The sequence below is a fragment of the Helicoverpa zea genome, chromosome 31, assembly GCF_022581195.2.
Source record: "Helicoverpa zea isolate HzStark_Cry1AcR chromosome 31, ilHelZeax1.1, whole genome shotgun sequence".
NCBI lineage: Eukaryota > Metazoa > Arthropoda > Insecta > Lepidoptera > Noctuidae > Helicoverpa > Helicoverpa zea.
Genome location: NC_061482.1, coordinates 4,215,003 through 4,228,460, shown reverse-complemented (window position 1 = coordinate 4,228,460; position 13,458 = coordinate 4,215,003). Strand labels below are relative to the sequence as shown.

At 36.1% G+C, this 13,458-nt stretch overlaps 1 protein-coding gene across 1 annotated transcript in view; it reads left to right on the top strand.

Moving 5' to 3' along the window:
- The first annotated feature begins 954 nt into the window (after window positions 1-954).
- The window catches only part of LOC124644863 (neuralized-like protein 4), a 35,321-nt gene continuing 22,817 nt past the window's right edge, over window positions 955-13,458 (top strand). The window contains exons 1-16 of the mRNA XM_047184490.1: window positions 955-1,440; window positions 2,590-2,691; window positions 2,850-2,963; window positions 3,292-3,453; window positions 3,906-4,035; window positions 4,266-4,329; window positions 4,526-4,658; window positions 5,257-5,412; window positions 5,934-6,074; window positions 6,393-6,483; window positions 7,313-7,415; window positions 9,069-9,245; window positions 9,606-9,696; window positions 10,319-10,436; window positions 10,809-10,917; window positions 11,313-11,506. Of these exons, the coding sequence (XP_047040446.1) occupies window positions 1,288-1,440; window positions 2,590-2,691; window positions 2,850-2,963; window positions 3,292-3,453; window positions 3,906-4,035; window positions 4,266-4,329; window positions 4,526-4,658; window positions 5,257-5,412; window positions 5,934-6,074; window positions 6,393-6,483; window positions 7,313-7,415; window positions 9,069-9,245; window positions 9,606-9,696; window positions 10,319-10,436; window positions 10,809-10,917; window positions 11,313-11,506 (2,038 nt within the window). The 5' untranslated portion in view covers window positions 955-1,287. The remainder of the gene's footprint in view (window positions 1,441-2,589; window positions 2,692-2,849; window positions 2,964-3,291; window positions 3,454-3,905; window positions 4,036-4,265; window positions 4,330-4,525; window positions 4,659-5,256; window positions 5,413-5,933; window positions 6,075-6,392; window positions 6,484-7,312; window positions 7,416-9,068; window positions 9,246-9,605; window positions 9,697-10,318; window positions 10,437-10,808; window positions 10,918-11,312; window positions 11,507-13,458) is intronic.

The window sequence follows — 13,458 nt, the reverse complement described above, 5'->3', positions numbered from 1 at the left end:
TTTTACCCTACGTATGCCTACGATTTTCGAAAGTTGCCCTCGATTTCTCAGGGTTTCCATCATCAGATCCTGACCTGGTGACTATGGGACCACCTGGGAGGTAAACCCTATCAAACAAAAAAAAAATTTTGCAAATCGGTCGAAGCGTCTCTGAGTAATCGGTGAACATACATAAAAAATAAAAAAAAAAAAAAAAGATCCCGACGAATTGAGAACCTCCTCCTTTTTGGGAAGTCGGTTAATAAAATAGACAATTTTATATAATTTAAACATTAGTTTTCTTAAAACTATTGTTTATTTATAATTTTCACGTTGAATTTTCGAAGAAAACAGTTATTTTAGAAATACGAACGTTGTAGGTATTTATGTTGTTGAACTTGGGCCTGAGTCATCTGTACCCGAACTAAGGAGAGATTTCATTATCTCTCTTGTGATTGACATACTCAGGGCATCAGAATCAATCACATCCTAATATACTTTCTTAAGTGCTACTTTGAGTAAGCTTCTTTTCGAACTCCCTTTCCCCCTAAGTTCTTCCTCGTGTAGATACCAGAATTTAATGAATGTAATCATCTGCCTAGCCTTTTCCTAAATAAGCTCTCAGTCTAACCAGATATGTAGCTGTGTTCCAGAGTTTTAGGTGGAGCTACTGTCTGACCTCAACCCAAATACAACCGACCGGATTGAAGCAGTTTTTTGTGTTACATGAGGATAATGCTTGGAATTTATAACTGTTTGAAATGTCTTAATCTAATCTAGTCAGCATGCAAGTTATATTGCTAAACTATCTTAATGTTACAATAATTTTTTAAATTCACATTTCATTTTCATTCGAATTGTCAATGATTCGAATACACAATAAAAATATTTAATCTGTACGAAGCAAGGCGCTCAAAAAGTCAGTATCCCGACCCCGACTAACCCCGGATTGTGAAAAAGTTAGTCATGTCATGCCTGTGAAAATCAATATGATATTTTTCTTGTGTTATTCTTCGCTTATTGGTGATAAAATTTTATGTTCTTCAATTAACTGTAATAATGAGCGTGGCAAAAAATATTCCATTTTACAAAATATTTATTTTGACTAGTCTCTACGTACTCGACGTCGTTGTAATTGAATGGTCGTAAAACTAATTAACGCCTAATGGGTGCTACTTTTTGTTCGTGATGTTCATGTAAATAATGTGAATAATAAAGTTCATGAAAGTAAGATTTTAACTGATATTATGTACAGAAAGATTCTAAATTACTTTATAAGCTGTGCATAGTTAGTGTAAATAGAAAACGATGAGGTTTCATAGAAGGTGCGGCGATCGGGTCACACTTTTAAATGAAAACTCCACAGCTGTTAGAAATTTTGTAGAATTTAATCATGGCTTGATATTAAGCTCGGAGCCTCTGAAGGATGATGTTATATTTGAAGTGTCGGTCGATAGAAAGGTAAGACAAAGAACAAAGGAAATATTTAATGTATTTTTTATTGAATTGTCAGAGCTAGAACACACCTACTGGATTGCGTTTCTCGTAGTTTTATTTGTAATGTATTTTATTGTGATTTGTCCTTTGTATTTCGAGACTTCATGGTAGATATGGGGAGAGGCCAAAGGGTTATGTAAACTGTCATGCTGATTTTTTTGACTGCCCCTTCATTAGTTTTACATTTTTACTTTATGTATGCATAATTCTTTATCTATTTAAATCAAGAACCAATCATCAGTAATCAGTACAACAGTAACTTTAGGAAAAAATGCATACTTAATTCACACAAGAGTTGATTCATCCTTTATTACATTCCCTAAGAATACCTACTCACTGACCATTAGCTCTACAATTCAATTTTACTGCAGAATATTTATTACTTAGAAAATATTTCCATCTTAAAACAAAAAACTGTAATTGATAAAGGAGATCCAACAATACTAAAACAAATTGAATTAAAAAACATTTTTTTTGGCTAATCCATTTCCAGCTTTAATCATATTTTATGAAATGAATAGTTTAAATATTATAGCTAAATTAACAGACTTTGACATGAATTGTTTCTTATAGGTGTCACATAAACAAAATATTACGACGAGAAGTAGTTCACAAGGAGAAGTCTTAACTATTTTTTTTTAATCACAAGTATGGAATAAAATTTTCTGTTCATCCCCTTTATAATCAGATGACAATCAATGTCAATTTCTTCTGAACTAGTCTATAACTTTGTGCCAAATAAGTTGCCTGTATCATAAATGGCACCAACTGAGTTCACAATTGGTTCGAGATCCCAGCACCATAATACATCTCTTAGTTTAGAAAAAAATTAAACATGCATTATACTCAAAAACTATGAATAAAACAATAAAGTACTTAAATGGCTTACTCTAGAAAAGCTAAGTTCTTTGAGAGAAACATAAGTTGCTTCAAGAATTTCTACATTTTTTGTACTGGTGAGATGACATATTGACATCAGCCAGTTATACTTAACATACAAACTTAACATGTACCAACTCTTTAGTAACAATACATCGGAATACATAATGTATACTTTGCTAGATTTACCTTCAGCATAGACCCTGATTCATAGACAACAAATTCATTTTTTAGGTAAATGTTTGGAATGGCAGTCTGGAAATAGGTGTTACCACGTTAGATCCTGAGTTTATGGAACTTCCTGCTACGGCAACTAAACTCAGAAATACAGCATGGGTAAGATTCAAAAAAGCTATTAAAATTAAATTATTTTACTTAAACTGGATGGAATCAATATGTTTAAGAAGAAATATTAAGTATCTGAGTATCTGAATAATTTGAATTTGAGTATCAACTATTGATTTCTTGAATAACCATGCAAGTTTTTGTTCTAGATTATGTCAGGCAGTTCCATCGTGAAGGATGGTGTCACTCTGGTCAATTCCTATGGACCCGAGCTGGATACTTTGCGGGAGGGAGATTGCATTGGAGTTATGAGAACCAGTAAGGTAATTATCGCTTTCATAAGCAGTTCTGGAAAATCATTATTCACAACAAAGTTTTATTTAGGGTCAGCGCAGTAGGTTTTCTTCTTCTAAGCTCTTGTCACACAAATAACATTCTTTACATAGAGAATTGAGAAAAATATGGTAGCTATTATTTATTCATCATTATAAGCTAGAAAGAATGTTACTTATGACATGACGGCAAACAGAGATGAGAAGAGTATGGAAGAAACAAACATGCTGTGCTAAACCCAAATAAAATTAAGATAAAGCAGGATAATGATTATTTATTCAACAAAAATTAACATTAATGGTTTGTTTTATGTCACAGGGCGAGTTAACATTTTATCTGAATGGCCGTTGCCTGGGCATAGCTGCAAAAGATCTTCCTCAGCGACTGTTTGCTGTCATCGATTTGTATGGCCAGTGCGTTCAGGTGTCTATACTGCGCACTAATGAAATAAGACCTATAATGGATACTAGCATTGATCAGGTTTGTTCAATCAAATTTGAATTTGTACAATAAAGTAGGTATCCTTACTATAAATGCGAAAGATGTTTGTCCTGCTTTCATGCTTTATCTACTGAGTCAATAAAATTGTAAGGTAGTCTATACACTGAGGGATCTATCGGACAAATAGCGGTCACGCGGTCAAGCTTTCAAGCTGTTAGTACTGTGTTCGAGCTCTACTACTACTACTTCTACTTGACCGACGCAGTCAGTATGCCTCCTGAGTGAGGATATCTATGTAACGTAATACAAAGTGACACAAAAAAAGCAAAACCGACCGCCTGAACGCTTGACCGCGTGACCGTTCCCTATCTGATAGATCCCTGAAAAGGAACTTAGCTACTTTTCCTGGTGTGAGAAGTAGTTCCGTCACGAAGTTTCTTAGCTCTAGTTCCTTATAAAATGGATAGATAACAATGTTATTAATGTTCTAGGTTGAAGAGGATCCGAATAATGATGATACCCTCACTTCAAGTGAACTAGATGTCGCCGGTCTTCCAACTGAGCCAAAAGAACCTCGTAATATATACATTCCAATGACTTCCGAAGGTGCATGTGCTTTAGGTAAACTATTTATGACATTCCTGTAAAAACTTAAACATCTGTTGAACACTTGTCTAAAAAAAATGTGGCTGCAAAATGGACCTCATTACAACGTCATAATCTGTAATTTTCTTAGACTAGTCTCAAACAGACTTTTAAATTTTTTTTTGTGGTACGATGGTAAAAGTTTAACTTATGCTTTTTTTTAAGAAATTCATGTACTAAAAGATTTTTGATGTGGTTTTTTGCAGCACATGACCGTTTGCGGTTTCACCCAAGATGTGGTATCTTAGTGAAACTGTCAAGTAACAACAAGTAAGTAGTTCATTTTATAAATCAATATGCACATATATTTTTAAGAAATTGTGTAGTTATCTAAAGATTGAAAAATGAGCTCTCAATTATATAATTCCACAGTTATTTACATCACTATTCAATAAAATTATTTCAATGACCTTTTTATTTTCACAATGAATGTTTACGCTGACTTACAAACAAACAATTTGAATAGGACTGCAGAGCGGGCCCGTCCACTGGACGACTACAACAATGGCGTGGTGATGACTCATCGGCCGCTGTATGACAACGAGCTGTTTGAGATACGCATAGACAGGCTCGTCGACAAGTGGAGCGGCAGCATTGAGGTTTGTTATTTACCATAAATACTTCATACAGTCCCGGATTGAATAAGGTCCGACTTGCTAAGCTAACCACCGCACTCAGAGACATGTAATGATACTTAAGTCACTCCTTAGTGACGAATTGTCAAAGAAATCCTTCACTAAGGATTGGCTAAAGTAACCATTGCACCATGGGGTATGACTAATTTTTGTAATGGAACAGCGAAAAAAAAAAGTGTTCTGCTGCTTTAGGTGCCTTATCCGGAATTGATTGAATTAATTTTAATGTTATTATATTGAATTAATTAATAAATTAAAATTAATGTCTAAAATGTTGCTTATGCTTTATGCTTAGTTTGGTTGATATTTCCTTAGAAAGAAAATTAGTTAACTAACTTGGACTTAACTTATATGCAATTTGATAGATAAGATAAATTAATTTGCACTGGCGATTAACATTATGTACTGTTATTGAAACAGATGATTTTTGTTGTTAGGGTGCTATATATTTTGCAATTATTTATGCTCAGCCTTTTCATACATGGTTTTAAAAGTGTAAATATATTTGAAATAATTCTTGCTCATAAAGTCTATCTTGAATATCATAATTCTCTGTATCCAGGTTGGTGTAACAACCCACAACCCAACCACAATCCGTTTCCCTTCCACAATGACCAACATGGACTCCGGTACCATCATGATGTCAGGCTGTAAGGTGCTGCTCAACGGCCATGGGACCTGCATGGAGTATGGCAACTTTAACCTTGATGAACTTAGGGTAAGTATCATCATTAACTCTCGAGCCTTTTCGGTCGGCTTCCAGTTTCAGAAGCAGCTGGTATTTTACAAGGAGCAACTGCCTATCTGACCTCCTCAACCCTGTTACCCGGGCAACCTAATACACCTTGGTAAGATTAGTGTCAGTCACTGGCTTAGGGTGAGCATATTACCTTTTTTATGCAACCTTCATTGATCTGTTACCTAGCATAAAGGTCTATATGCTATGCGGCTTGAACCATCATGATCAAAGATAAAGCTTAGGGTATTTAGGACTTAAGACTGTACTAATTTTAGAACTGCTAATATCTCAAATCAGGTAAGTATTGTTAGTAAGTTCTGAAATTAGTGTAGTAGGAATTAGTGAAAGAGTTTTTTTATAACACTTTCTTTGTAAAATTGCTGCACCAACTGTAGTGTATGGTTGTGAAAATAAGGCACTTTTTAATCGAGTTCAGAAAATTTTTCCCTCAAAACTGGTTGAAGTAAATTACATGAAATAAATTCAAGCATTTCTTACAGGAAGGGGATACCGTGGGAATGATGAGAAAGAGCAATGGTAAATTGCACTATTTCATAAACGGCGTCGACCAAGGCGTTGCCACTGATAAAGTAGACCAACAAGTTTGGGGAGTGGTGGATTTGTACGGCATGACCGTCAAAGTTAGTAAAAACATTTTTTTCTTTTAACGTAAATTTTAAGGGGGTTTGGCATTATGTACTTATAATGATAATCAGCCGTCAAATAGCTGTCAATTGGTCAAATCGTTGATTTGACATCTGGTTATGGTTTGGTTATCAATATATGTAGTTACATGGTGTAACCCTCCTTTAAAGTTTTATTGCGGATTCCAATAATCTATCTATTCATATATTTTTGCTTACTAGAGATATGATTTTGACATTGAAGTCCTGTAATGTCAATTAGGTTATTTAAATAGTTGTTTTGACAAATTGCATTGACATTTTGACGTTTTTCAGGTGTCCATAGTAGATCCTTGTGAGGACATTGACAGCAACATCAACATCAATCCACCTGTTTTGCTCGCTTCTCCTGAAATTCCTGCTCCTAGTAAGTATATAGCTTATAGCTCTTCTAAGCTGAAATGTCGGGCCCCACTACTTAATGAGTTGATTTCGGTGTGCGAGTGCAAATATCTATGGCGATCAGTACCTATATTCTATTTGTTTGAGTAAGCCCTTAACTAAAGAAACACAATCTTGATATTACTTTTTTTTAAAGACTCATTTAAAAAATACAAAGCGACCAAAAGTCATTTATTTAATATGTATTTATGTTAAAGGTCTAATAAAGATTTGTTATGTTCAGTTAAGTGCCTACTCAAATGTAGTGATGATGATGATGATGTCCTCCTAGCCGATTATCGGCTACGGCGGCTGTTCTCATGTAAGGAGATTAGCCAACTGCGCAGGACATATTATAGTGCACGAGCATTTGCGCAGACACAGGTGCACTCCCTATTCCTTCACTCTCATAGCCCGATGGGACGGGAATCCGACACGACCGGAAAGAGATCAGGCGCAGGACCGACATTTACGTGCTCTCCGATGCACGGGTGAATCAATCACCAACTTCCAGGCTTCGGGCTGCTTTGTGAAAGTCTTCTAAAACCCACAAAGCGATTTCGGCCCGACTCGGGAATCGAACCCGAGACCTCGTACTCAGCAGCCACACTTGCGACAACTAGACCAACGAGGCAGTTCAAATGTAGTAATGAGAGTCAAATGTAGTAATAGATACTGTACGTAAATTTTTCTTCTGTGCGTTAATTCGGCAGTAAGGCACGTCATTTTAATTTAGACAACCTATAGAATGATTATTTCACCAAAAAACATTCAATTTTGCTGGAGCTAAATATAATTTTTTATCGATTTTTCAGGCAGATTTAGACCAAGAATAGACGAAGAGAGCCTTTTATTTCATACGCTGCGTGATTCGAATGTTATTATTATTAACGATGGTAAGACTGCTCATAGGCCTAAGTAAGTATCGTTTTGTTTTTTTATTCTATATTTGTACTATACTTCGGCCGTTCAGAGAATGCGTTCCTGACACCTATCAGTTAGTCACGACTAGTGATGGGCACAACATAACACTGAGTTCGTTACCGTTCCTTCAAAATGAACCGCCGCATTATTTTAAGATTATTTTCGTTTTAAATTGGCGGAATCATTTGTTTTATATTTTAGTTATTTAAGTGGAAACCAAAAAAAGGTAATATTCATATAATAAAATTGTTTTATTTATTCTTTGTTACAAGTACATTGAATTGAATGTGCGAACAGAATATTAATCAGACTCCGATTTGCTTGAGGAGGTGGTGTCTTCATCATCATCTTCGCCTACATGTATAATTATATTATTATCAATAACAGAATCAATCCTGATATCTCGGTCTAACAAAAGCCGGGTAATCAAATAAAAACAGATCGAAAACACTTGAAAAACGTGGTCTATGCGCACGAAACGACAACGGACGACTGTTTTAGCGTCACAAAATGGCGGCCCATAACGCCATTTGGGGTTACCATTTTTAATCTAAGTATAAAAATGCGGTTTGGTCATAGTTTTATTTTTATATTTCATAAACGTTATAATTAAGTCTTATAGTCCATTATTTTCCAATTCTTAAAAAGAAAATCAAAACGTATTATTTTATATTATAACTGTATAAGAACAGATTACGATACTTGCCTGTTATTTTTAGCACAGCACTACAAAATATAAACCGCTGACATAACCTTGTAATAGCGCAGTATAGATTTAGAAAAATATTGTTTACCAAGTTATTTGACACTCAGTTTGGCACAAAATTATAACATTCATTGATTATTGATATAATAATGTTGTTTTAATGCTCCTCAATTGTTAAAACGGTAAACAACCAGCAAAAATATTTTTATCGTAACTGCAACGCCATTGCAAAGTTACGTCGTCAGTTCAATCGCGACGTGTCAGGAACGCATTCTCTGAATGGCCGAACTATAATTGCAACTTTTTGAAATATAGTTTGATTTGAATGACAGCTTCAAAACTGACGTGTAAATTAATGACATACATACTGTTTATTATCTATCTATCTATCTATATAAATAAAAATGAATTGTTGTTCATTAGTCTGATTAAAACTCGAGAACGGCTGGGCCGATTGAGCTGATTTTGGTTTTAAAATGTTTGTCGTAGTCTAGGCTAGGTCTAAACGGTGAGCAAATAAGGAAAAAATTAAAAAGTATTGTGTCGTGTGTTTGTGACTTACTAAATATGCCTCCAAAATTAGGCGGTACACCAAGTTCGCCGGGTCAGCTAGTACAAAATAAAAACAAGTTTGTATGAGATTATGTTAAATGCCCATGTTTGTAATGTAATATTACCTATATCTTACCAGCTTCTGCCAGCGGTTCCACCCGCCTCCTGAGGGAACTACTTCCCGCATCTGATTAAAAACTAGCCAATTTTCATCAAAGCCCGTTCTGCCATTAATGAAGTAACAAACGCCTTTACAGTGTTAGTGTAATCCTTTATTAAATCATCTCTTTATCTACCTCCTACTTTTCTATCACCTTGTCATTCTAAATCAAGCTATATTTCAAAGAGTACACACACATACTCTAACTGTTATTTCCTATTCCTTTCAGTGCTTTCAAGTACTTCAACAACGGAATCGTAATGACGAATCGCACTCTGAAGACCAACGAACTGTTCCAAGTGCGACTCGACCTCGTGATCCCGAAGTGGGCTGGAAGCATTGAGATTGGAGTCACGCAGCTATCTTCTAATGATATCAAGTTTCCATTCAAAATGAGCAATGCTGAGTAAGTTTGGGGAGTCGCCAAAGTTAATGGCGGCTGGGAATAGAAGCATCCCGATTTTATGAAATTTTTATTTTGTGCACAAAAGGCTATTTATTTTTCACTATCAAGCCATTATCGACATTGTTCTCTTTAAAATAGAAGCTAAATATATCCACAACTTCCTCGTGTAGTACCATGATGCCATGCTTCTCTTGTCATAGTTGATTAATGTTATACAATAAAATACATATATCATTGAAAATAGTGTTGATAACTTGTTCAGTAAAAAAATGCCGTTTTATGCGCTTTTATAATATGTGCTTTTTGATTTTCTCGTTTGTTGTTTCAACATAGTCTTAATTTAGATATTTTAATTCATAGATCCGGCACGTGGGCTGTGACCGGAGAAGACGTTATCCGAGATGGTTCCATCGTTATTCCTCAATATGTCAGAAATCTCAACAAACTTGTGGTGAGTGGTCCTTTTATTACAAACTAGCTGTTTTCTCGCGGTTTCGCCTGCGTCCCGTCGGAATTACATCGCGCACCCGGATAAAAAGAAGTCTACAGGTTTTTTTTTGTAATGGGCTATTTAATACTGAAAGAATTTGAAGAAGAACCATTTTGTGGTTTGGGACCTTAAGGCCTCAAAACTACCGACCCGATTTGAAAAATTTTCACTGTTGGAAAGCAACACTATTCCCGAGTAACAGACCCCATATAATTTAAAATGTAATGTAGGATGTTTTACATAGAAAGATTGCATGAGTGAATGAGAGAGAGAGAAGGCATGTGTGTGAGAGAGAGGGGAGATTGAAACAAGATGGCGTAACGGTCGGGATAATGGTGTGTGGTGTGCTTGTGAAAATTAAGAGAAATAAAAGATTTAAATCGACGACTGCATTTTCTTCGCTGCTCCAACCCTACATGTAATAAATAAATAAAAGAAATATTTTATCCGGGTACGGGTAGTAGTTCCCTCGGGGCGTTTGTGAAACCACGTTAAACCGCTAGTTTACTATACAGTCTGTTAATTTTCAAGTATTTTCGAAGTTGTATAAAATGTTTTTTTTTTTTTTTTTTTTTTTTTTTAGGAAGGGGACACAGTGGGTGTCATGCGTAAAGAGATGGGCATACTACATTTCTTTGTCAACGGCGTGGATCAGGGACCGGCCGCTTTTAATGTACCTGAACACGTTTTTGGCATAATAGGTAACTTTCCTAAACATATCTCTGAAATAAACACCGATTTTTTAATATATTAACAGCCGGTACACGTAGATGGCGTTCAAACGATTATGGGGCCTATATTTTATTGAAACCATACCTAAAATAAAAAAAAACTGTAGATTACAATAATCGATCCATTAGTGAGTCTTACCAACGGGTATTGGGTTGCCCGGGTAACTGGGTTGAGGAGGTCAGATAGGCTCCTTGTAAAACTCTGGTACTCAGCTGCATCTGGTTAGACTGGAAGCCGACCCCAACATAGTTGGGAAAAGGCTCGGCAGATGATGATGAATGCGAGGTCGGTAATAGTTTGAAAATAACCAAGTCACCGTAATAATGAACTTCTGTTTATAGATTTGTACGGGCGAGCGGCGCAAGCGACTATAGTTGACGAGTACACACCACCACCGATCTATTCACCTGAATCTCCACTTTCTACTGAATCTAACGCTACTATATTTCCGTAAGTATTTTATTTTTGTTCAAAGTTTATTATAAAAGGTAGGTTGGCAAGGTTAGATTTTAAATATTGCGCCTGTATTATTTTGTTTTAACAAAATAATTAAAAACAAGCTGGCAAAGCACTTGAGACTCCTCTGGTGTTGTGTCCATAGTTGGCAATAATCGCTTTCCCACGCTATCGTAAGCTAACTGTCAGATAGGAAATAGTTTTACATTAACAAACTAAATATGTGTTCAATATTTTTTTGTTTATCCAAATACCAGGCTTACTACTTTTTTGCAAACAGTTCGTTTAGGAGAGAAAAACGCCGTTAAGCTTTCTCAAAACTTGAGCCATTCCTATATCGTGACATTCGTGTGTTTTCATTACCTATTTATTTATTTTCGTTTATCCAGTGAAATGTGCTTCCACCGCGTCCACGGCCGCAACGCTCGGCTCAGTCGCAACCGCCTCACAGCTTGGCGAGCGACCGTCTACTCGGAGTTCAACGATGCCGTGCTATTCAGCTCGCGGCCTCTACGCGAGTGCGATATGTTCGAGATGCGCATCGATAAGATGGTCGATTGCTGGATTGGGAGCATCGAAATCGGTAAGTTGTTTTTTTATGTCAAGCTGTGTTTGTTGGTTTATTGGGGGAACTTTTTTCTACATTCGGGAAATGTGACCAATATGTTATTATGATATGTAAGATTATTGTCAAGTTCAAAATTGAGTGAAAGATAAATGAGCATCGATAAGATGGTCGATTGCTGGATAGGGAAATCGGTTAGTTGTGAATTTTTATTAAGTTGAGTTTGTAAGGGGAACTTTTCGAGTATGCGGATTATAAGTGACCTATATGTTATCCTGATATGTAAGCCTATTGTCAAGTTCAAGATGTTGTGAAAGATAGATGCGCATCGATAAGATGGTCGATTGCTGGATAGGGAGTATCGAAATCGGTGATTTGTTATTTTTTTGATAAGTTGAGTTTGTAAGGGGAACTTTTCGAGTATGCGGATTATAAGTAACGTAAGTGTTATTCTGATATGTAAGCTTATGACAGTTCAAAATTTTGTGAAAGATAGATGCGCATCGATAAGATGATCGATGCTGGATAGGGAGCATCGAAATCGGTGAGTTGTGGTTTTTTATTAAGTTGTTTTTATTGGTTTACTGAGGGAATTTCTTCCCGTAGATGGATAAAAAGTATCATACGTGTTTTTCTGATATGTAAGCTAGTCAAGTTCAAAATTTTGTGAAACATAGATGCGCATCGATGAGATGGTCGATTGCTGGTGTAACGTTGCGCGTTACTTCTGTAGTAATATATAGTCAATATCTTACTTAACTTTTTAGCCTACTTAAACCAAAAATACTCATTAGCTACATATACACTGCGACTCGCCACTGTACGGTATATTCCAGGCGAGACAGACTGGCTACCACTCAGCTGCGAACAGACGTCTAATCTAATCGAACGACGATATTTGAATTACATAACGTCCTAAATTCACTCGAATATTTTAATTAGGGTTTCGTACCCAAAGGATAAAACCTTTTGATTGAGGATTGTCCTATAAATGTAACGTGTATGTGTAGCAAATAAACGGTTTAAAACGGAACGCTATTGTTTTCGCTCTCTCCGTCCGTCCGTCCGTCTCTCAAGTGTCACCAGGCTGTATCTCATGAAAAGTGATAGAGAGTTGAAATTTTCAGATGATGTATTTCTGTTGTCGCTATAACAACAAATACTGAAAACTAGTTTACCTAGTTTTATACATAATGGTACGGAACCCTTCGCGCGAGTCCGACTCGCACTTGGCCGGCTTTTTTATATTGATTTTAATTAGTGTTATTTCCACTAAGTGCATTAAGATAAGTGTTAACCCCAAATCGGGTGAGTGTTGCAAAACAAATCTCAATTTGTTTAGCTAGTTAATCGCTGCACGGCTTCCTATTTTCATTACTGCATTGATCTTTTGTTGTAATGTGCTTATAATGTTTTAAGTTCAATCGTTAGTGTTTAAAAGTAAATAGTAATGTTTTGTGTTGTGTTGTATCGTGTGTGACTAAAATACCTAGTATCTAAATACTATATTGTCATTTACAGATTGTTAATTCAAATTGATGGTTGACTTTGGGTGTTATTAGACCAATCGATCAATCGTCGATCGATGGCATCGGTCGATGGCAGAATGGATTAGTAGACGTCGATCGATAGTTTCTATGACATCAATCGATCGAGCATCGACCGACGGCATCGATCGATGGCAGAATCGCTGCCCGCCCGCTATTAGACCAGTAATGTAAAGCTATTAGACCAGCCGATCGACATCGATCGACGTTGATCGATGCGACACCCTTTGACTAGTGATGGATAATATATCGTATAGCAAAATATAGCACCGTGCTTTTTAAACATAGCATATAGCAAATGCTATCGTGGCTCACACTTGTTGCTACTTGCTAAGTTGCTAACTTGCTAATAAAAATATCACACGCGTTCTGTCTCTGTCCGTCGCGCGTCGCAACTCGCATCATGCATGAATCGCAATCGCA